This window comes from Tamandua tetradactyla, chromosome 5 (assembly GCF_023851605.1).
Source record: "Tamandua tetradactyla isolate mTamTet1 chromosome 5, mTamTet1.pri, whole genome shotgun sequence".
Taxonomy (NCBI): domain Eukaryota; kingdom Metazoa; phylum Chordata; class Mammalia; order Pilosa; family Myrmecophagidae; genus Tamandua; species Tamandua tetradactyla.
The window spans coordinates 69136903-69160905 of record NC_135331.1 but is presented as its reverse complement, the minus strand read 5'-3'; the positions used below and the strand labels follow the sequence as shown (position 1 = coordinate 69160905).

Genomic DNA, 24003 nt, shown 5'->3' with positions numbered 1-24003 from the left:
AAATATCCCCATCATTCCAAATAGGAGCCCTGTACATTTTAAGCCTTGAGTTCCCATTCCGTACCTCCATCCTGTCCCCTGGTAACATAATTTCTAGATTCTGACTCTGTGAGTTTGCTTATTCTAATTGTTTCAAATCAGTGAGGTTAAGCAATATTTGTCTTCAGGTGTCTAGCTTGTTTTGCTCAACGTGATGTCTTCAAGGTTCATTTGTGTTGTCACATTATCAGGACTTCATTCTTTTTATGATTGAATAATATTCCATTGTGTGTATATACTGCATTTTGTTTATCCATTCATCGGATGATGGACATTTGGGTTGCTTCCATCTTTTGGTAATTGTGAATAATGCTGCTGTGAACATCAGTGTGCAAATATATATTTAGGCCCCTACATGTAGCTTTCTGAAGAACTGCCAACTGTCTTCCACAGCAGCTGTATCATTTTACATCGCCACCAGCAATGAATGAGTATTCCTGTTTCTCCACATTCTCTCCAACATTTGTTATTTTCTGTATTTTATAATAGCAGCCTTCCAATGAGTGTGAAATGATATCTCATTGTGACTTGGATTTGCATTTCCCTGATGCCTAATGATGTTGAACATCTTTTCATGTGCTTTGTGGCCATTTATATATCATCTTTGAAGAGAAGTCTGTTCAAGTCTTTCGCCCATTTTTAAAATTGGGTTGTTAGTTTTTTTTGTTGTTGTTAGGTTGAAGGATGTCTTGATATATACTGGATATTAATCCTTTAATGGATTTATGGTTTCCAAATATTTTCTCCCATGGTGGAGGTTCTCTTTTTATTTCATGATAAAAACCTTTTTGAAACAAAAGCTTTTGATTCTGATGAGATCCCATTTATCTATTTTTCATTTTGTTGCATATGCTTTGGCTATAAAGTCTAAGAAACATTGCTTACAGAAGGTTCTGAAGATGTTTCTCTATGTTTTCTTCTAGGAGTTTGATAGTTCCAGCTCTTTTATTTATGTCTTTCTTCCATTTTGGGTTGATTTTTGTATATGTTGTGAGGTAGGGTCCTCTTTTTATGCAAATGGAGATCCAGTTTTCTCAACACAATTTGTTGAAGAGCCTATTCCTTCAATTGAGTGGTCTTTGTTACCTTGTCAAAAATACGTTGGTCATAAATGGGAAGGTTGGTTTCTGAGCTCTCAATTCTATTCATCTGGTCTGTGTGTCTGTCCTTGTGCCAGTCCCATTCTGTTTTGACACTGTGATTTTGTAATAAGTTTTAAGATCAGGACATGTGAGTCCTCCAATTCATTCTTCTTTTTCAAGATGGCTTTAGTTATTTGGGGGTCCCTTGCCCTTCCATATACGTTTGATGATTAACTTTTGCATTTCTGCAAAGGAGTTGTTGGAATTCTGGTTGGGATTTCATTGAATGTATAAAGTGCTTTGGTTAGGACTGACATTTTACCAATATTTAATCTTCTAATCCATGGACATGGAATGTCCTTTCATTTATTTAGGTCTTTGATTTTGTTTAGCAGCGTTTTGTAGTTTCCTTGTACAAGACTTTTACATCCTTGGTTAGATTTATTCCTAGATATTTAATTCTTTTAATTCTATTGTGAATACATTTTTTTTCTTGATTTCTTCTTCTGGTTGTTCATTGCTTTATGTGTAGAAATACTTGTTTATATTATACCCTGCAAATTTGCTGAACTCATTTATTAGCTGTAGGAGTTTTGTTGTGGATTTTTCAGTATTTTCTATACATAGGATCGTATCATCTGCAAATAGGGACAGTTTTACTCCTTCCTTTCCAATTTGCATGCCTTTTATTTCTTTTTTTTCTTGCCTAACTGCTCTGGCAAGAACTTCCAGTACAATGGTGAATAACAGTGGTGACAGTGGGCATCCTTGTCTTGTTCCTAATCTCAGAGGGAGAGATTTCAGTATTTCACCATTAAGTAGGATGTAAGTTGTGGACTTTTCAATTATGCCGTTAATCATATTGAGGAAGTTTCCTTTTATCCCTAGTGTTCTAGGTGTTTGTACCAGAAAAGTGTGCTGTATTTTATTAAATATCTTTTACACGTTCATTGAGTAGATCATTCAGATTTTCCCTTCATTCTGTTAATGTGGTGTATTACATTATTTGTTTTTTTTATGTTGAACTAAACTTGCATATCAGGGATAACTCTTACTTGATCATGGTGCGTAATTCTTTTAATCCATGCTGTTGGATTTGGTTTGCTAGTATTTTGTTGAGGATTTTTGCATCTACATTTATAAGAGATATTGGTCTGTAGTTTTCTTTTCTTGCGTTATCTTCATCTGGCTTTTGGTATGAGGAGTTGGCCTCATAGAATGAGTAAGAGAGTGTTCTCTCCTCTTTAACTCTTTAGAAGAGTTTGGGCAGAATTAGTGTTAATTTTCTTGAGATGTTTGGTATAATTGCCCTGTGAAGCCATCTGGTCCTGGGTTTTTCTTTCTTTGGAGGTTTTTGATTATTGATTCTATTTCTTTGCTAGTTATTTGTTTTTTGAGATCTTCTGTTTCTTCTTTAGTCAATGTAGGTAGTTTGTATGTTTCTAAGAATTTGTCCATTTCATCTGGGTTATCTAATTTATTGGCATACAGTCGTTTACAGTATCCACTTATAGTTCTTTTTATTTCAGTGCAATCATTACTAATGCCCTTTTTATTTCTAATTTTCATTATTTGTACCCTCTCTTTTTCTCTTTGTCAGTTCAGCTAAAGGTTTGTCTCCCACCATTAAGATAGAACCATCAATTTCTTCCTGCAAATCTGTTAGTATTTGCTTCATATGTTTTGGGGCTTTGCTGTTAGGTGCATATATATTTATAATTGTTACACCTTCCTGTTGAGTTGTCACCTTTATCAGTATGTAATGACCATTCTTTGTCCCTCATAGCTGTTTTTGACTTAAAGTCTGTTTTATCCTTTATTAGCATAGCCACTTCAGCTCTCTTGTGGTTACTGCTTGCATGGTATATTTTTTTCCATCCTTTCTCCTCAACGTACTAGTATCTTTGACTTTAAGGTTAGTCTTCTACAGACAGCATACAGTTGCATCATGCTTTTTTATCCCTTCTGCCAATCTCTGCCTTTTGCCTGGAGAGTTTAATCCATTCAGATTTAAAGTCACTGCTGAAAACCAGGTTATTCTTTTGCCATTTTTCTATTTAGTCTTTGCAAGTCTTATACATTTTTTAACCTTTGCTTCTATTGAAACCTGCTTTTATATTTATTTGCTTTCTTGTGTTGTACCATATTAATAATGTCTCCTTGTTTCTATCTGGATATATTGTTCATGTTTTCCTTGTGGTTACTGGAAAGTTAAAATTTGACATTCTAAATATATAGCAATTATATTTGGTTTGAGATCAAGTCACCAACTTAACTTCAATAGGATACATATATACTTTTCCTATACTCCTCTGTCCTCCCACCATATTTTGTACTTGTTAACAATTATATCTTTGTACATTGTATGTCCAAAATTTAGATTTATTACTACTTTTTATGCATTTGTGTTTTGGCACCTGTAGGAGGTAAGAAGTGGAGTTACATCCCAAACAATAATACTGGCATTTATTACAACCCAAATGGTTACCTCTGCCTCAAGTTCTTTGTTACTGTATGGTGCTTTGAACCACTGTCTAGAGTCCTTTCATTTCAATCTGAAGAACTCCCTTTAGCATTGCTTATAGGGCAGGTCTAGCGATGATGTACTCCCTCAGCTTTTGTTTATTTGAGAATGTCTTAATCTTTCCTTCATTTTTGAAAACAGTCTTGCTGGATATAAAATTCTTAACTGGCCATTGTTTTCCTTTGGCACTTTAAGTATTTCAACCTACTGCTGGACTCCATGGTTTCTGATAAGAAAACAGTACTCAGTCTTATTGTGACTCCCTTGTATGTATGTTACTTTTCCCTTGGAGCTTTCAGAACTTTCTTCTTGGCCTATGGATTTGATAATAAAATCAATATATGTTACCTGTTTGGTGTTCTCTAAGCTTCTTGAATGTGCATATTCATGTCTTTTGCTAAGTTTGGGAAGTTAATCTGCCATTATTTCTTTTAATATTCCTTTTGCCCCTTCCTCACATTTTTCTTCTTCTGGATGCCCATAACATGTATATTGGTATATTTCATGGTGTCTCATAGCTGTCTGAGGCTTTCACTTTTTTTTATTTTTTTATTTTTTTATTAACGGAAAGAAAAAAAAAAGAAATTAACACAACATTTAGAAATCATACCATTCTACATATGCACTCAGTAATTCTTAACATCATCACATAGATGCATGATCATTGTTTCTTAGTACATTTGCATCAGTTTAGAGGAACTAGCAACACAACAGAAAAAGATATAAAATGTTAATATAAAGAAAAGAAATAAAAGTAGTAGTAATAGTAAAAAACAACAACAACAAACAAACCAACAAGCAAACAAAAACAAAAAAACCCCTATAGCTCAGATGCAGCTTCATTCAGTATTTTAACATGATTACTTTACAATTAGGTATTATTGTGCTGTCCATTTTTGAGTTTTTGTATCTAGTCCTGTTGCACAGTCTGTATCCCTTCAGCTTCAATTACCCATTGTCTTACCCTGTTTCTAACTCCTGCTGAACTCTGTTACCAATGACATATTTCAAGTTTATTCTCGAATGTCCGTTCACATCAGTGGGACCATACAGTATTTGTCCTTTAGTTTTTGGCTGGACTCACTCAGCATAATATTCTCTAGGTCCATCCATGTTATTACATGGTTCATAAGTTTATCTTGTCTTAAAGCTGCATAATATTCCATCGTATGTATATACCACAGTTTGTTTAGCCACTCTTCTGTTGATGGAGATTTTGGCTGTTTCCATCTCTTTGCAATTGTAAATAACGCTGCTATAAACATTGGTGGGCAAATGTCCGTTTGTGTCTTTGCCCTTAAGTCCTTTGAGTAGATACCTAGCAATGGTATTGCTGGGTCGTATGGCAATTCTATATTCAGCTTTTTGAGGAACCGCCAAACTGCCTTCCACAGTGGTTGCACCCTTTGACATTCCCACCAACAGTGGATAAGTGTGCCTCGTTCTCCGCATCCTCTCCAGTACTTGTCATTTTCTGTTTTGTTGATAATGGCCATTCTGGTGGGTGTGAGATGATATCTCATTGTGGTTTTGATTTGCATTTCTCTAATGGCCAGGGACATTGAGCATCTCTTCATGTGCCTCTTGGCCATCCGTATTTCTTCTTCTGGTAGGTGTCTGTTTAAGTCTTTTTCCCATTTTGTAATTGGGTTGGCTGTCTTTTTGTTGTTGAGTTGAATAATCTCTTTATAAATTCTGGATACTAGACCTTTATCTGATATGTCGTTTCCAAATATTGTCTCCCATTGTGTAGGCTGTCTTTCTACTTTCTTGATGAAGTTCTCTGATGCACAAAAGTGTTTAATTTTGAGGAGCTCCCATTTATTTATTTCCTTCTTCAGTGTTCTTGCTTTAGGTTTAAGGTCCATAAAACCACCTCCAGTTGTAAGATCCATAAGATATCTCCCAACATTTTCCTCTATCTGTTTTATGGTCTTAGACCTAATGTTTAGATCTTTGATCCATTTTGAGTTAACTTTTGTATAGGGTGTGAGAGATGGGTCTTCTTTCATTCTTTTGCATATGGATATCCAGTTCTCTAGGCACCATTTATTGAAGAGACTGTTCTGTCCCAGGTGAGTTGGCTTGACTGCCTTATCAAAGATCAAATGTCCATAGATGAGAGGGTCTATATCTGAGCACTCTATTCGATTCCATTGGTCGCTTTATCTATCTTTAGCCAGTACCATGCTGTTTTGACCACTGTGGCTTCATAATATGCCTTAAAGTCAGGCAGCGCGAGACCTCCAGCTTCGTTTTTTTTCCTCAAGATGTTTTTAGCAATTCGGGGTACCCTGCCCTTCCAGATAAATTTGCTTATTGGTTTTTCTATTTCTGAAAAATAAGTTTTTGGGATTTTGATTGGTATTGCATTGAATCTGTAAATCAATTTAGGTAGGATTGACATCTTAACTATATTTAGTCTTCCAATCCATGAACATGGTATGCCCTTCCATCTATTTAGGTCTTCTGTGATTTCTTTTAGCAGTTTTTTGTAGTTTTCTTTATATAGGTTTTTTGTCTCTTTGGTTAAATTTATTCCTAGGTATTTTATTCTTTTAGTTGCGATTGTAAATGGGATTCGTTTCTTGATTTCCGCCTCAGCTTGTTCATTACTAGTGTATAGAAAAGCTACAGATTTTTGAATGTTGATCTTGTAGCCTGCTACTTTGCTGTACTCATTTATTAGCTCTAGTAATTTTGTTGTGGATTTTTCTGGGTTTTCTACATATAGTATCATATCGTCTGCAAACAGTGATAGTTTTACTTCTTCCTTTCCAATTTTGATGCCTTGTATTTCTTTTTCTTGCCTAATTGCTCTGGCTAGAACTTCCAACACAATGTTGAATAATAGTGGTGATAGTGGACATCCTTGTCTTGTTCCTGATCTTAGGGGGAAAGTTTTCAATTTTTCCCCATTGAGGATGATATTAGCTGTGGGTTTTTCATATATTCCCTCTATCATTTTAAGGAAGTTCCCTTGTATTCCTATCTTTTGAAGTGTTTTCAGCAGGAAAGGATGTTGACTCTTGTCAAATGCCTTCTCTGCATCAATTGAGATGATCATGTGATTTTTCTGCTTTGATTTGTTGATATGGTGTATTACATTAATTGATTTTCTTATGTTGAACCATCCTTGCATACCTGGGATGAATCCTACTTGGTCATGATGTATAATTCTTTTAATGTGTTGTTGGATACGATTTGCTAGAATTTTATTGAGGATTTTTGCATCTGTATTCATTAGAGAGATTGGTCTGTAGTTTTCTTTTTTTGTAATATCTTTGCCTGGTTTTGGTATGAGGGTGATGTTGGCTTCATAGAATGAATTAGGTAGTTTTCCCTCCACTTCGATTATGTTGAACAGTTTGAGGAGAGTAGGTACTAATTCTTTCTGGAATGTTTGGTAGAATTCACATGTGAAGCCGTCTGGTCCTGGACTTTTCTTTTTAGGGAGCTTTTGAATAACTAATTCAATCTCTTTACTTGTGATTGGTTTGTTGAGGTCGTCTATTTCTTCTTGAGTCAAAGTTGATTGTTCATGTCTTTCCAGGAACCTGTCCATTTCTTCTAAATTGTTGTATTTATTAGCGTAAAGTTGTTCATAGTATCCTGTTATTACCTCCTTTATTTCTGTGAGGTCAGTAGTTATGTCTCCTCTTTCATTTCTAATCTTATTTATTTGCATTCTCTCTCTTCTTCTTTTTGTCAATCTTGCTAAGGGCCCATCAATCTTGTTGATTTTCTCATAGAACCAACTTCTGGTCTTATTGATTTTCTCTATTGTTTTCATGTTTTCAATTTCATTTATTTCTGCTCTAATCTTTGTTATTTCTTTCCTTTTGCTTACTTTGGGATTAGTTTGCTGTTCTTTCTCCAGTTCTTCCAAGTGGACAGTTAATTCCTGCATTTTTGCCTTTTCTTCTTTTCTGATAAAGGCATTTAGGGCAATAAATTTCCCTCTTAGCACTGCCTTTGCTGCGTCCCATAAGTTTTGATATGTTGTGTCTTCATTTTCATTTGCCTCTAGGTATTTACTAATTTCTCTTGCAATTTCTTCTTTGACCCACTTGTTGTTTAAGAGTGTGTTGTTGAGCCTCCATGTATTTATGAATTTTCTGGCACTCCGCCTATTATTGATTTCCAGCTTCATTCCTTTATGATCCGAGAAAGTGTTGTGTATGATTTCAATATTTTTAAATTTGTTAAGACTTGCTTTGTGACCCAGCATATGGTCTATCTTTGAGAATGATCCATGAGCACTTGAAAAAAAGGTGTATCCTGCTGTTGTGGGATATAATGTCCTATAAATGTCTGTTAAGTCAAGTTCATTTATAGTAATATTCAGGTTCTCTATTTCTTTATTGATCCTCTGTCTAGATGTTCTGTCCATCGATGAGAGTGGTGAATTGAAGTCTCCAACTATTATGGTATATGTGTCTATTTCCCTTTTCAGTGTTTGCAGTGTATTCCTCATGTATTTTGGGGCATTCTGGTTCGGTGCGTAAATATTTATGATTGTTATGTCTTCTTGCTTAATTGTTCCTTTTAATAGTATATAGTGTCCTTCTTTGTCTCTTTTAACTGTTTTACATTTGAAGTCTAATTTGTTGGATATTAGTATAGCCACTCCTGCTCTTTTCTGGTTGTTGTTTGCATGAAATATCTTTTCCCAACCTTTCACTTTCAACCTATATTTATCTTTGGGTCTAAGGTGTGTTTCCTGTAGACAGCATATAGAAGGATCCTGTTTTTTAATCCATTGTGCCAGTCTATGTCTTTTAATTGGGGAATTCAGTCCATTGACATTTAGAGTTATTACTGTTTGGATAATATTTTCCTCTACCATTTTGCCTTTTGTATTATATATATCATATCTGACTTTCCTTCTTTCTACACTTTTCTCCATGTCTCTCTCTTCTGTCTTTTTGTATCTGACTCTAGTGCTTCCTTTAGTATTTCTTGCAGAGCTGGTCTCTTGGTCACAAATTCTCTTAGTGACTTTTTGTCTGAGAATATTTTAATTTCTCCCTCATTTTTGAAGGACAGTTTTGCTGGATATAGGAGTCTTGGCTGGCAGTTTTTCTCTTTTAGTAACTTAAATATATCATCCCACTGTCTTCTAGCTTCCATGGTTTCTGCTGAGAAATCTACACATAGTCTTATTGGGTTTCCCTTGTATGTGACGGATTGTTTTTCTCTCGCTGCCTTCAAGATCCTCTCTTTCTCTTTGGCCTCTGACATTCTAACTAGTAAGTGTCTTGGGGAACGCCTATTTGTGTCTAATCTCTTTGGGGTGCGCTGCACTTCTTGGATCTGTAATTTTAGGTCTTTCATAAGAGTTGGGAAATTTTCAGTGATAATTTCTTCCATTAGTTTTTCTCCTCCTTTTCCCTTCTCTTCTCCTTCTGGGATACCCACTACACGTATATTTGTACGGTTCACATTGTCCTTGAGTTCCCTGATACCTTGTTCAAATTTTTCCATTCTTTTCCGGATAGTTTCTGTTTCTTTTTGGAATTCAGATGTTTCATCCTCCAAATCACTAATTCTATCTTCTGTTTCTTTAAATCTGTCATTGTAGGTATCCATTGTTTTTTCCATCTTTTCTACTTTATCTTTCACTTCCATAAGTTCTGTGATTTGTTTTTTCAGTTTTTCTATTTCTTCTTTATGTTCAGCCCATGTCTTCTTCATGTCCTCCCTCAATTTATCGATTTCGTTTTTGAAGAGGTTTTCCATTTCTGTTCGTATATTCAGCATTAGTTGTTTCAGCTCCTGTATCTCATTTGAACTATTGGTTTCTTTGTTTGACTGGGCCATATGTTCAATTTTCTGAGCGTGATCCGTTATCTTCTGCTGGCGTCTGGGCATTTAGTCAGATTTCCCCGGGTGTTCGACCCCACAGGTTGAAAGATTTTTCTGTGCAATCTCTGGGTTCTGTTTTTCTTATCCTGCCCAGTAGGTGGCGCTCGCGGCACACGTTTGTCTCTGAGTTCCACCAGTGAACGTTGCTGTGGGTCCTTTAACTCTGGAAAATTCTCGCCGTAGGGGAGGTTCGGCAGCCAAAGCGTCTTGGAAGAATGCCAGCCGGCCTGGGGTTCCGAATGCGGGGAGGGTCGCTGGCCATCGCAGCACAGGAGAGCGTCCGGCCAAATTAGGTAGTCGGCCCGGGGCACCAAGCGTGGCGGGAGGGCGCCAGCTGTCGCAGCCCGGGAGAGTGCACTTTCCCAGCCGACGGGGGAGTCACGTGTTTGGAAGGGATCCCCCGGTCACTGTTCTCCGCAGTCTGGGGATTTCCGACCCAACTATCTCAGTTGTTCCGGGGGGCCTCGTGTGGTGGGGGCACCAGCCGCCACGGCCTAAGGGGACCACCTGTCCAATTCTACCAGCTGGCCTGGGAAGGTGGAAGGGAGGGACTCTGGTCGCTTGCCGTCCCACCCAGGAAAGCCCGTGCCCCTTGGTGATCTCACCGGAGCTGGTTCTCCCAGATAGTCAGCCGTTCCAGGATGGGGTACGCTGTCCCTTTGATCTCCCTCGTGGCTCCAGGAGCTGCTCTGTATTATCTCCACTCCCCCAGTAGCTGTTTTGGAGGAGGAAAGGTGAGGGCGGCAAGGCTGTCGAGGCTGGTGGCGGAGGAGCACGGTGAAGGCGGGGGAAGAGGGCACCGTGGTGGTTGGAGAGCAGCCGGAGCAGGAGGGGGAGGAGAGGGGAGAAGGAGGGTGGGCGGCTTGGCTGCTGCGGGGCGTGGGCGCCGCGCGGCGGGCCGGCGGAGAAAGAGAGGGGAGAAGGAGGGCGGGCGGCTCGGCTGCTGCGGGGCGTGGGCGCCGCGCGGCGGGCCGGCGGAGAAAGAGAGGGGAGAAGGAGGGCGGGCGGCTCGGCTGCTGCGGGGCATGGGCGCCGCGCGGCGGGCCGGCGGAGAAAAAGCTGAGGCTTTCACTTTTAATACTTATTTTTTATTTCTAGTCCTCACCTGACTTATTTCAAGTGTCTTGTCTTCAAGTTCACTGATTCTTTCTTCTGCTAATTCTAATCTGTTCTTGAAACCTTCCTGGACATTTTTCATTTCAGTTTTTGTGATCTTCAACTCCAGTAGTTCTGTATGGTTCCTTTTTGAAATTTCCATCTCTTTACTTAGACTTTCATATTGCTCGTTCATTGTTATCCTGATATCCTGTAGTTCTTTCTTTATACTTTCCTTCATCTCCTTAAGCATTTTTAACATTTTTTTTTAAGGTTTCATTTTGTTTGTCCACATTCTTGTGCTCTTCATTGGTGTTTTCTATATTTTTAACCTCTTCCTTTGGATGGGGCATCATCTCCTGTTTCTTTGTTTTGTATTGTTTTTTTCTGTTGCACACTGTACATTTTAATATTTTAAAATGTTAACTCTGGAATTTACTCCCTGGGGTGTCTGTTTCTAAATTTTGTAAATAGCCTGTAGTAAGGCAGAAATTTTCTTTAGCTTCAGTTCTCCTATCAGGAAGATCTGCCCAAGATGAATGCATTGTGCAGGGTTTTCCTTGTCTTCCTGGGCCTTTGTCTTGTCCTGGGCTTTTGCTTGTCATTTGTTTTAGAGTTCCCCTATTTACAGGAGTCGTTGTCCTCTGTGTTTCCACGGGACAAACCTCTCTCTCTCAGGTATCAGAAGCTGGCAGGCCTTTGTTGCAAACTTTGACAGTCCCAGAATATCAGCCTCTGTAATTTTTACAGTGTTTTCATTGTCTCACACTACTTTTATCTGGAGGGAAAATTTGGGGGAAGGGTCACCCCAAGAGGAATTTCCCAGTTTGGTGTTTTCTAGCCAAAGCAGGCCAAGGACCCATGAAGGGAGTGCAGATTGGCTCCAGAGTCCTCTGTGAAGGGAGTCAGAAAGTATACCAACAACCTCTTAGATGGACCCCCAAAGCTGAGCTTTCCTGGCCTGCCCAACAAATGCAGTTCTTTAGCTAACTTCTCTCCACCCCAGCCCTGAGGAACCCTGCATCTTTATATTTCTATGGCCTCTGACCCTGTCAGGGAGGGTTGAAACTATGGCTGCAACTGACTTTGTCTGGGGGCAGGTTGAAATAATAGCTGCCCTTAGAGCTGGGACTCCGTGATCTGAATTTGCTAAACAGAAGCTGTGCTCAGTTTTCAACAGTACACACCCATGGTCTTGGAAAAGAAGATTTTTATGTCCCTTTCTGCTGGCAGCTGCTAAGCAAGAGCTGGACCCTGGCTCAGCTTGCCATGAGAGTGGGGTGGGCGTCAGTGGCTGCTGCACAGAGAACAATTTATGGTTCTTATCATAATTTGTCAGTGTCTTCCTCCCCTTCTTCCCTGGATGCTGTACAGTGTTTTTCTGGTCTCTGGAGTTTCAAAATAGTTGTTCAGACAGTTCCTGCCTGTTTATTAGCTGTTTTGGTAGAAGGACTGAGTCCTGGAGCTGCCTACTTCCCCATCTTCCCTGGAAGTCTCCTGAACGACTTGCTTCTGCATGTTGGTTTTAAGGGTTCTGATTTTGGTGTGTCTTGATTCTGAATCCACTCCTTGCCAATTGTGTGCTCTTGGACAATTTACTTAACTTCTCTGAACCAGGAGTTGCAAAGTATGGCCTTCAGACCAAATCTAGCCCACTACCTGTTCTGTATGGTTCATGAGCTAAAAAATCAAAAGAAGTTAATATTTCATGACATATGAAAGTTATATGAAATTCATGTCATAGTATCCTAAATGGACACAGCCACATTCACTGGTGGCTTTTGTGCTGCGATGGCAGATTTGAGTAGTGACAACAGTGACCATATGGCTTGCAAAGCCTGAACTATTTACTGTCTGGCCATTAAGAGAAAAAATTTGCCAAACCTTTCTCTAGACCTCCGTTTCCTTTTCTGTACAATGGGAAAATAGTACCTACCTCAAAGGAATTTGAGATCATGTGTGTAAATGTTCAGCACAGTGCCAACCCACAAGAAGTTCTCAGTAAATGTTAGCCACCGCTGTTATCGTGTTTCTAGTAATGTATACAGTGAAAAGTGGCCTAAAATCCTTTTTCTTTGTTTACTAAAAATAATTATTTTTGTTATGCCTCATGTCAAAGACCTTCCCAATCTTTCCTTAAAGTTCTTTCCCAGTTAAATTTCTCTTATCCTCCTTTCCCTTTCTCACTCTAGTCCTAATGAGCATCCTCTGACCTTCTTACCCCTTCTGTTATATTTCCTCCTTCACCTCTGCCCATCTTTATCTGCCCAAGTCTAATCATCTTCCAGAACCTGCCACCAAATCACTCCTTTCACATGTTCTTTTATTATCTCTGTACGCTGTGCCATATATTCCCCTCCCCAATAGAAACAGACGTAAAGGAAATTGGAAGTAAACTCTTCCTCTGCCACCTCCTTGGGGATTTTGTCTTTACACATTGGGGCACACACCACTCGCTTGGTTTGAATTATTTATGTGCTTCTACTCTGCCCTCTTTGAGGATGAGATTATTGTTATTGATCTGTGTAGTCTGTGGAGAACCAGAATCAGTGTTCAAACAGAGCAATACCCAGTACATGTTTTTGAATTTTGATTGTCTTTTTGCTTTCTAAAGTATGGATTTTTTGGCCTCTTTTTCAGACAGAATTCCTTGACATAAGCCAGCTGTCTTTCATCCGTGATTTGGGACCAAAGGGCATGTAAGTTCCAGTGTTGCGTCTTTAAAGAGAAGTGTGAGAAGTTGATAAGCATGAACATTTGGTTTCTCAGCATGCGTGGGAATGGAGCTCTACTGGCTTTGCTGCTAGCTCCTTTTCTCCCTGACAGAGTTGGAGCAACTGAAGGATCTATTCATACAAAACAGAGCATCTCTCTATGATCAACAATGGTAGCAATTGCTCCATTTCTTTCTCATTTGCTTACAACCCAAATTTCCTCTTACCCAACAGTTGTTGAATAAATTTAGTGAGAATGATGTGTCGGAGAATATAGTAAAACCCAAACATATCAGATCCCTTCTCATCTCCTATAAAAAAGTTAACTGTTTATCATTCATTCTGATTACTATTACAAAGAATGCTTTGTAAATGCATGTTATGTAGCAAGGTTGAAATTTACTTTGTGAGTATTTTTTTATATAGCATTAGAGCTTGATGTTATGAACAGGTTAACTTTTAAATTTTAGTTCTTTAAGAGCATTCTTAGTAGTTTTTTTTTTTTAATTCTTTTGTTTAGCCGCTCTCTATTGCTTTTTCTCTTTGCATCTTTCAAAATCAAGATATTACTGCTTTCAAAACTAGTAGCCTGGCCCTACTTCCTTTGGCGTGGCTTTGGCAGGAGAGGTCCATGTGAAGAGATGCAGAATTGTCCTGGAATGTATCAGTAAGCACTTCTAAGAGTCTGAACAGCAGTGAACTGTTCCTTTGGAGGCATTTGGAAATGTAATAACTAGAGAGATCATCCAGCATTTAGAACCAGGAGCCAGGACTGCAGGACTCTGCAGGGTGTGCAACAGAATTCTGCTACTCCAAACGCCCACATGTGTCGGGGCTTTAAAGATTCACTGTGCTTAGTGAGTCATTAGCAGGTGAAGGAGGAAAGAATGGAAGGAAAGCCATGTGAGAACGAGAGAGTTTATTTAGTCCCAAACTGCTAGGCTGCATCAGCAAAGTGTGAGTTGAAAATGTGAAGATGAAGGGTTAATTTGATGTCTCTTTCAGAGAAGGTATGATAATGAAAAGATCTGGGGGACACAGGATACCGGGCTTGAATTGCTGTGGTCAAGGAAGAGCCTGCTACCGATGGTCAAAAAGGTAGGACTTAGGGCCTTTTGGTGTCTGTTTCAGTAAATTGGGTATTTGGAGAGTTTTTAGTACTGGTTTTAAGTTCTTTATAAATTCTAAATCCTTTCAAAGCCATGGCAGAACAAATTTTTAATTCTTGTTTTTTAAGTTCTGATTTTCAAGATTTGTTTAAATGTTCTACCTCAAACTGGGCTTGGAGGCAGAGTGTGTAAATGATATTAATACATAGAAACCCATAGGACTCAACAATCGATCAGACGGAAAAGATATACAAATGACCAATAAGCACATAAAAGATGCTTAAAATTATTAGCCATCATGGAAATGCAAATCAAAACCATAATGGCACTAGGAATTCACCAGGATGTCTAGAATCCAAAAAAGACAATCACAAGTTTCTGCAAAGACGTGGAGAAAACTCTCAGATATGGCTGGTGGGAAGGGAAAATGATGCAGATGCTTTGGAAAACAATTTGGCAAGTCCTTAAAAAGTTAAACATAGACTTACCATACGACACAGGGACCATACGACACAGGAGTTCCACTCCTAGGCATATACTCAGGAGAATCCCAAACTTATGCCCACATCAGAATTTGTACATGAATGCTCATAATAGCTTTATTCATAGTAGCCAAAAGGCAGGAACAACTGAAATGTCAATCAGCTGATGAATGATAAGCAAAATGTGGTACATCCAATACAATGGAATATTATTTGGCCATAAAAGGGAATTGAAGTACTGATACATGCCACAACAAGGTTGGAGCTTGAAAACATTTGATTAAGTGAAAGAAGCCAGATGCAATATTTTGTTTATATGAACTGTCCATAGTAGGCAAATCTATAGAAACAGAAAGTAGAGTAGTCGTTGCTGGGGGCTGAGGGAAGAGGGAATAGGGAATGACTGCTAATGGGTATAGTTTTTTTTGTGGGGCTGGATGATTAAAATATGTGTGTGTGTGTATGTGTGTATAGTGTTTATTTCCCCCACCTTGAAAATAATAAATGAGCTCGTGAATATGGAATTGAACTGCATATATATTATAAACATATATATTTAAAATGAGGGTCTGTCTTTAACACATTTATTTAAAACATGATACCAGCCAAAATACCATTAAGTTGGACTTTTACTTTGAAAGAACAAAAGAAGTTACAAAGAAAATATCCAGAAATTAAACTAAAAATATTGAAAATTTATGTTACAAAAAATAATTTTACTAAAATGAAAAGGCAAATACTTTACTAGAAAATTATTTGCTGTCAATATGCAAATTAACTTCTAGAACTTGTATAAATGATACTTTGAACTTTATATATAAGTGAAATGTCAGCAAACTCAGAGACTCCCACTTGGAGTTATCTCTCCCTATCATCAAATTGTCAAAAAAACATTGGTAACTACTCAGAACAAACACCAAATAGGGAGAGGAGTGGAGTATAACCCAACCTACTCTGGCCTCTGTTTCTTTCTTTCTTTTTTTTTTTAATTGGACACATACTTTTTTTTTAATTGATAAAACAACATACAAGCACAAACATTCTTAACATACAAATGTTCCATACATGGTGTACAATCATCACATAGTTGTGCATTTATCACCGTGATCATTTTTTTGAACATTTGCATCACTCCAGAAAAAGAAAAAGAAAAAATTCATGCATACTATACCCCTAACCTCTCCCTCTCATTGACCACTAGTATTTCCATCTACCCAATTTATTTTAACTTTTGTTTCCCCTATTAATTTTATCCATAATTTTTACTCATCTATCTATACCCTAGATAAAGGGCACATCAGACACAAGGTTTTCACAATCACACAGTCACATTGTAAAAGCTGTATCATTATACAGTCATCTTCAAGAAATAAAGCTACTCAGCTCTGTAGTTTCAGGTACTTCCCTTTAGCCACTCAAATACACCATAAACTGAAAAGGGATATCTATATAATACATAAGAATAACTTTCAGGGTAACCTCTTAACTCTGTTTGAAATCTCTCAGCCATGGACACTTTATTATTTCTCATTTTTCTCTTCCCCCTTTTTGGTCAAGAAGGCTTTCTGAATCCCTTGATGCTGGTTCCCAGCTCATCCTGGGATTTGTGTCCCACCTTGCCAGGGAGGTTCACACCCCTGGGAGTCGTGTCCTACGTTAGGGGGAGGGCAATGGGTTCACTTGCTGTGTCGGCTTAGAGAGAGACTGCCCCTGCCTCTGGCCCCCACACCAAACCTTGGGAGACAGGTTATATTAGCTAAGGTTCCCTAGAAAACAGAATCAGCAGGAACTATCTGTAGATATAAAATTTATACAAGTGTCTCACGTAACCATGGGAACGTAGAGTCCAAAATCGGTAGGGCATGCTATGAAGGTGTGAAGCTGATGACTCTGATGGAGGGTCTGGACGAACTCCACAGGAGAGGCTCACCGGCTGAAGTAGGAAGAGAGCCTGTCTCTTCTGAATCCTCCTTAAAAGGCGTCCAGTGATTAGATTAATCATCACTCATTGCGGAAGACACTCCCCTTGGCTAATTACAAATGGAATCAGCTATGGATGTAGCCGATGTGATCATGATTTCATTCTATGAAATCCTCATGGAATTCTGTCCTCATGGCAACAGACAGGCAGGCACTTGCCCAACCATACAAACAGGTACCATCACCTGGCCAAGTTGACACATGAACCTGACCATGACAAGGTCTTCCCAGCCCCACTGTGCAAATTTTGCGCATTCCTCTGATAACTCCTCCGCAGTCATCAGCTTTGCCTACACTGGCTGATGCATACCTCTGACCCAAGGTTTCAAACTGTAAGCATCTGTTATTCTTTGCCTGAAGCTTTGCTCTCCTTACAGAGTCCTCCTGCCAGGCTAGATGTGTCAATGGCCTCCATGAACATCTCTCATCAAGGCTGACAAGAGTCCATCCCCCTTGTCACTTGGTTGGGATAATTCTAAGGCATTTGCCACTGTCTTCTTGCCCGATTGCAGCTCAGTTGCCCATGGTAAACTGCTTGAAAACGAATCCTCTCTGGCTCCGTTCTTTGCCCTTCCTTCCAATCTTTCCCTACTGGTGCTTTCTACAGTCACCCACTTTGGGGATTGCATTATGTCCTCCAGAAAGACAGGTTCAATTCCCAACCTCCAGTCTTTCGGTGTGAGCCGTCTATAAACAGGGCCTTTGAAGGTATTATCAGTTGAGGTGTGGACTCATTCATGAATGGGATCTTTGAAGATCCTATTTAGATTACACCAGTTTGAATTAGGGTGGGCTTTAATCCATAAAACCAGAGTCCTTGTAAGCAGAGGAAAGTCAGATGCAGTCAGGAAAAGAGAAACCAGAAACCAGAAGAACCAAAAGTCAGTAGAAGCCTGAAGTCAACAGAAATCCAAGGAGTAGACACAAGGAGAAAGAGATTGCCATGTACAGAGGCTTGTCAGAATCCTACAGACTCTGGGACAAAGCGTGGCCTATTAAAACCTTGGTTTTGGACTTCTGACCTCCAAAGCCGCGAGCCAATAAATTCCTGATGTTTATCTCAACTAGTTTTGTGCTATTTGTCATAGTAGCCTGGCAAACTTAAGATACCTCCCTAATGAGCTCTTTTATAAACTACATTCATCACATCCTTGTGTCAAAGTTTATTTTGGGGGGCAACCCAACCTAAGACATTTACTCAAGGAATGGATGCCTCAATCTGGTTCGTTCAGTTATTTATTGAGTGCCTAATATATACCAGGTTGTGTCCTAGCCACAAATAGTGGTGAACAAAGCAGACAAAGTCCCTGTCCTCGTGAAGCTCTCAGAGGGGAAATGCAGGCAATAACTAAATCTACAAGCAGTGTAAATAGTATAAATTTAGGGGGTGATAAAAGCTTTGAAGGAAAGAAATGGTGATGGACTAGTGAGAGATTTGAAGACTGGAGAGAGTTGCTTTAGCTCAGGAAATCAAGGAGACTCCCAGGAGGAGCTGACATTTGAGTTATACCCTATCTGAGAAGGGGGTAACAAGAAGATGTGTGGGAAGACTTTTGTTACATATAAGAACTATCTCCCCACCTCCCTTTTTTAAAAAAAAAAAACTTTGAATTAAATTTGCTTCAACCAGGACAGTCTAAAAAGATATGACCCTTCCTGGAATGAAATGTGTCATCATTTAAAATTGTGTAAATCTTTCTGTGAAGATTAAAGTCTTGGCTCCATATTAATAAGCATTTCCTTGAGTTACATTTATGGAGGTTTAAAATATCAGTACCAAATGAAAAGATGATGAAGTACAGCCGACAAAATTAGTTTAGAAAGTTTCCCACGTAGAAAGCTATTGGCATATAAATGGGAATTGCTTTTAAAAGTGACACTTCTTTATTACTCTCTCTGCTTTTCCTTGTACTAAGAAAAAAAACCTTTCCAATTTCTTTCTCATTTATTCAATATTGACATATTGAGGCAAGGCGAACAGGATAATTAAGGCTTCAATTAAGTCCCTAATGACCCTGCCTTAGAAATGAGTTGGGGGGAGCAAAAGGAGACAACAAACATTTCTTCCCCCCATTTATGATGACTTCTTAAGCAGCACATTTACTGAGCGAATCCCTGCACCTGGCAGTAGGCAGGATATTACGTTTCTCATCTCAAATAACATTTTAAAAAGAAAGAGGTATATAGATGACAAGAAATGAATTTAGGATTTACTTTACTGAACTGTGAGCAATACCGAAAATTGGAATTTTAGACAGTGGCGACGTCCACGTGATTTCATTTGGCCTCTGGAATCCCTCATGCATCTGGGCTTCAGGTGGGATGGTTTGCTCTGGGCTGCGAGAGAGTTATTCCAGGCATCAGGCAGCTAGTGGAGGATGTGACAGACACATTCCCTGCTCTCATGCATCTTAGCTTCTAGGTGGGGAGGTAGACAAGAAACAAGCACACAAATGACTTCGGGTCGTGATAAGTGCTATGAAGAAGCTAGAGTGGGATAAGGATGGAGCAGAGAAGGCGGTAGGATTGGGGACAGCTTTTTTAGATCAAGTAGCCAGGGAAGACCTCTCCGAGGAGGAACGTTGAAGCAGAGGCTTAATTAACAAGAAGGGACCTTCAGTGGGGGGATTTGGAAGAAACAGCGAAGTCTGAGGGCAGGCGGAGCAGTGGGGTGGCGAGAGCAGAAGAAGGAGAGGCTGAGAAGACGGTGGCGGCAGGGAGGGGGTGGCACCCAGGCTGGCCCAAGGCCTTCTGGAAAATGCGGGAATTTGGGTTTTATTTAAGTGGCAGCCGCTGGAGGTTTTCAGCCATGCACAGATTTAATGTTTGCTTCAGAGGATGGGCAAGAGGAGAAGCAGGGAAACGCAGTAGGCAGTGGCTGCAGCCTATGCTAGTAATGGGTGAGACCTGGCCTAGTGCTGTAGAAGCATGTGGGATATACTTAGAGGGGAAAAGCCAACACCCCTCTCTTAAGTCTTAGACCTTGGGTCGAGGGAGAGAGGAATCAGGATGACTCCTTGGTCAGAGCACATGAAGTTGAGTGAACAGTTGTGTTCCCCTGTTAAGATGGAAGGATGAGGTGAGAGGTGGACTGGGTGAAAATCAGTTACTCTGTTTTGACCGTGGGAAGAAAACTGCACCTATATATCTATATCTATCTATCCACCCATCCATCTATCTATCCATCCGTCCATCCGTCTGTCCACCCACCCACCCATCTATCTATCTTACCTACCACAGTTCAACTGTTTTAATTTGACCAGGAACTAAAGTGGAGTAGTCTCTGGGTTTTATAATCCCTGTAATTTATGTCCTGATCTGTTTTCTTTTATTCATTCATTCACTACTCAGTGAGTCCTTTCTTTTGGTGCACTGGGCTAAGCTCTGAGGTACAGATGCAGGAGCTCAGAGAGGTGTGAGTTAGAGGATTTACCTTGTGGTCGAATGGACCAGGTTTTGTGTTTGACTTCTGAAACCCACTAACACTACGACTGGGGCTTACTTAATCTCACTAAAACTCAGTTTGTTTTTTTCTAAATGGGGAGAAGGAATAATAATAATAATATCCTATTCACAGAGTTGCTAGAGGCATTGAATAAAATGGTGTTTGTAAAGAACTTAATACCATGCTTAGTGCAGAGTTAGCACTTGATAAATGTTACCTATTGCATTTGGAATTGAATACCTAAGTGAAACTAGAAATGTCATTTTGATCCATCCCATCATTTAGAAGGAATGAAGTAGAAGAGGTGATGATGAAATGAAATCAGGGTTTTGATGCTGCTGCATGTAGTGTAGGCAGGAGGCATCCTGTTAAAATGGACTGTAATTTCACCTGGTTTAAGATCTAAGGTAGCAGTAACAGCTCATTCACTGGTGCTGGGTACCATTAAGCAATTTACATGAATCATTTTAATCTTCATAAACAGTTATGAGCTGGGCATTTCTGCTATCCTCGTTTTGTAGATTTGGGCTTCAGGCTTGGTTGCTCAAGGACACACAGACCAGCAGCAGGGCTGGACTTCAAGCCCAGGGAACTTGGGCCCCTCAAGCACTGTGTAGCCTGAGCTGACTCCCAGAAGGCTGGATGAAGCATTCCTCTTTTGATATGTATCCTCCTGGTATAGGAAAAGAAAAAACTATTGGCAAACAAGAGAAAAGGGAAGAAAGCAGAAGAGTTGTGATGAATAGCTTAATTAAAGGAGAGTTTTAAGTAGAAGCCAGAAGGCAATTTACCCAAATATTGATATTCATCATTGTCAAAATAGAAACCATCATTTTTTGCATTCATTTCCAAAATTTAGCTGTTGGTGCCGGACAACTCCATATTTCCAGACTGCCCCAGTCGGGGATTTGGGGAGAAGACATAAGGGCTGGGGAGGAGCCAGCGACACAGGAGGCAACGTGAAGGGCGCCCATGGGAGTTGAGCGAGCCCCCCCTCACCCCATGGCCCTGCAGAACGTCCCACCTTCTTGTGGTTGCTGGACAAGGTGCCCCATTTCTGCGGGGCAGTGCAGCAGTGGCAGGGCTCTCCCAGAGGCACCCCTGTTCAGGTACCTGTTTGCCTTGGTCCTAAGGGCATGTTTTGCAGCCCTTGGCCCTGATGGGTAGGCCACAGGCCTGTGCTCTTAGGAGCATCTCGGAGATTTGCTTTCTCACATCAAAGATAGGAAACTGGTTGCCCCGCTCTCATCCCATACCTTTGTCCCTGGTGTGGAGCTCTGACCCAAAGCTGGGTCCGATGCCCTTCTGGTACCCTTGACTTCCAAGCAGCCAAGGTCACAAGTCTTGGATGTTTGGCTTTCTTTTCAGATTGCCAGCCCTGCAGCTGTGGTTTCCTTTCCCCGTCAACAGAGTAGCCCAACAGCTCGCTGAACTTTGCCATACTGTCTGCCCTCTAGCTTGCATCAAAAGCTAAACTGGAAGAAGGAACTGCTGCTAAAGAAGGAATTTTAACAGATATGTGATCCATCTACTCTTTTTCCACCCCAACCAAGTTTTATCAACAGGTAGTTACATGTGTAGAGGGGTAATTCACCGCACCGGAATCACTGAATTACCCTTTGATACCAGACCTTATATTTACATTGAAGCTTGCTGTAAGTGTTCTTATTAAGTGTGCAGTTTATGCATTTACTGAAAATTGTTCATTGAGAACACTATCCGTTGTATTGTTCAGTTGCTTTATGTTAGGTCCCAAATGAGAAATTGTCTTTCAAATTAAGTCCCAGAAAAACACAAACAAACAAAAAACAAGCAAAAAAACCCCCAAACCATTGTTTCTTCAATTCACTCATTGAATAAGAAGCACCAGGAAGCGCAGCCTCACCTTGGCTTGTCATCACTGTAATTCTGTTAGCCTTTGTGGTTAGAGGTTTGCTCTTTATGACCTTGGTGTTTTTTCCTTTTATTAACCATATCACATGCATATCCTTTATATATATTATTTTAAACCTATCCCCAACCCTGCATTTTAATGAGAAAGAGGCAGGCTCTTATTAAAAAAAAAGCAAATGAATGAAATGAAATTATATGGGAAACAATGGCGATTTGTTTATATTAAATCCCTAATTATAAAGTCACTAAAATACAATGTGGTTAGCAGTCACTAAAGATTTATCATAGTTTTCTTTTAATAGTGAGTTCCCACAGTTCATTTACAATATTACTTAGTTTATGTTCATGTGTTCTGATCTTACCTATTCTACAATGTGGACTCACCTAGAGTACTTTGTTTTGATATGTGGTATTATGTCCGTTTTTACTATGTTCAGTTATTTCCTGCTTCGTTTGGTCATATGTGATTGCAGGTACATATACGTATGCAGGAATGTATTGCGTTATAGGCAGTATGATAAAGTTACCTTTAGTGCTCACTTTAAGTCAGTCCTACTTCTCTTCCCGTTATCAATGCCATGCCTGACATCCCCATCCTTACTGCTCAAGTCATGGCCCTACCTTGGGCATTCCTATGAGCTTCTAGAAATGCAGAAGCTCAGGCCCTGCCCCAGACCTGGTGGATCAGGATGGGCCTTTTAACAGGAGCCCCCCCCCCTGCTCCCCCCCACCCGTGATGCTTGGGTGCATGAAGCCAGAGAAGAGCTGCTCCGTGACATTGCAGCCCCTTGCTGACCTGCCGCACTCCATCCCTCTTTCTTTCTAAAACACAGCTCCAATGATGTTATCCTCATAACGGCATGCCAGGTCACGAGAATTTCTTGATTTAATAAGCATGTTGGGGTTTTTGTTAAAAACAAAGATGATCAGGTCTTTCCATGAATGGGTCTGGGTGGGGTCCTGGAATCTGTTACTTCTCTTCTTTATTAGAGAAGTTGGGGGTGACAATCATGGATAAAGTACAGGAGTCCCACATACCATCCCCCCTCCCCACCACCTGGCATTGGTGTGGGACATTTGTTACAATTGCAGATAGCACATTTTTATAATTATACTATAAACTACAGTTCATGGCTCAACTGAGCGTTCACTGTGTAGTGTAATTCTGTGGGCTTTTACAAGAAATTTTGTTCTGTTACCATACATACAGTCCAACATTTCCCTTTTAATCACATTCAGATACATGTTTCAGGGCTGTTAATTGCATTCACTAACATTGTGCTATGATCACCACCATCCATTCCCAAAACATTTCCGTCATTACAAATAGGAGCCCTGTACACTTCAAGTTTTAACTTCTCATTCCCTATCCCGGCCCTGTCCCCCGTAACCTAATTTCTAGATTCTGACTCTGTGAGTTTGCTTATTCTAATTGTTTGGGGAATCAGTGAGGTCAAACAATATTTATCCTCTGGTGTCTGGCTTATTTCACGCAGCATGGTATCGTCAGGGTTCACCCATGTTGTCACATGTATCAGGACTTCACCCCTTTTTAGGGCTGACTAATATTCTGTTGTGCCCATATGCCACATTTTATTCATCCATTCATCGACTGATGGGTGCTTGTGTTGCTTCCATTTTTTGGTAATTGTGAATAATGCTGCTATAGACATAAGTTTGCAAATATTTTTTGAGCCCCTGCTTTCAATTCTTTTGGGTATATACCTAGATGTGGGATTGCTGGGAATCTTTTATTTTAAGAAATTATTTTA

The 24003-nt window shown here is 39.8% G+C and overlaps 1 protein-coding gene across 10 annotated transcripts in view; it reads left to right on the top strand.

The window, feature by feature from the left end:
* PLD1 (phospholipase D1) overlaps positions 1–24003 on the top strand; it is a 231700-nt gene that overhangs the window by 94834 nt on the left and 112863 nt on the right. For all 10 annotated transcript variants that reach the window (XM_077161036.1, XM_077161038.1, XM_077161035.1 and 7 more), the window contains 2 exons: positions 13249–13307; positions 14328–14420. In XM_077161036.1, coding sequence (XP_077017151.1) covers positions 13249–13307; positions 14328–14420 — 152 coding nt within the window. The remainder of the gene's footprint in view (positions 1–13248; positions 13308–14327; positions 14421–24003) is intronic.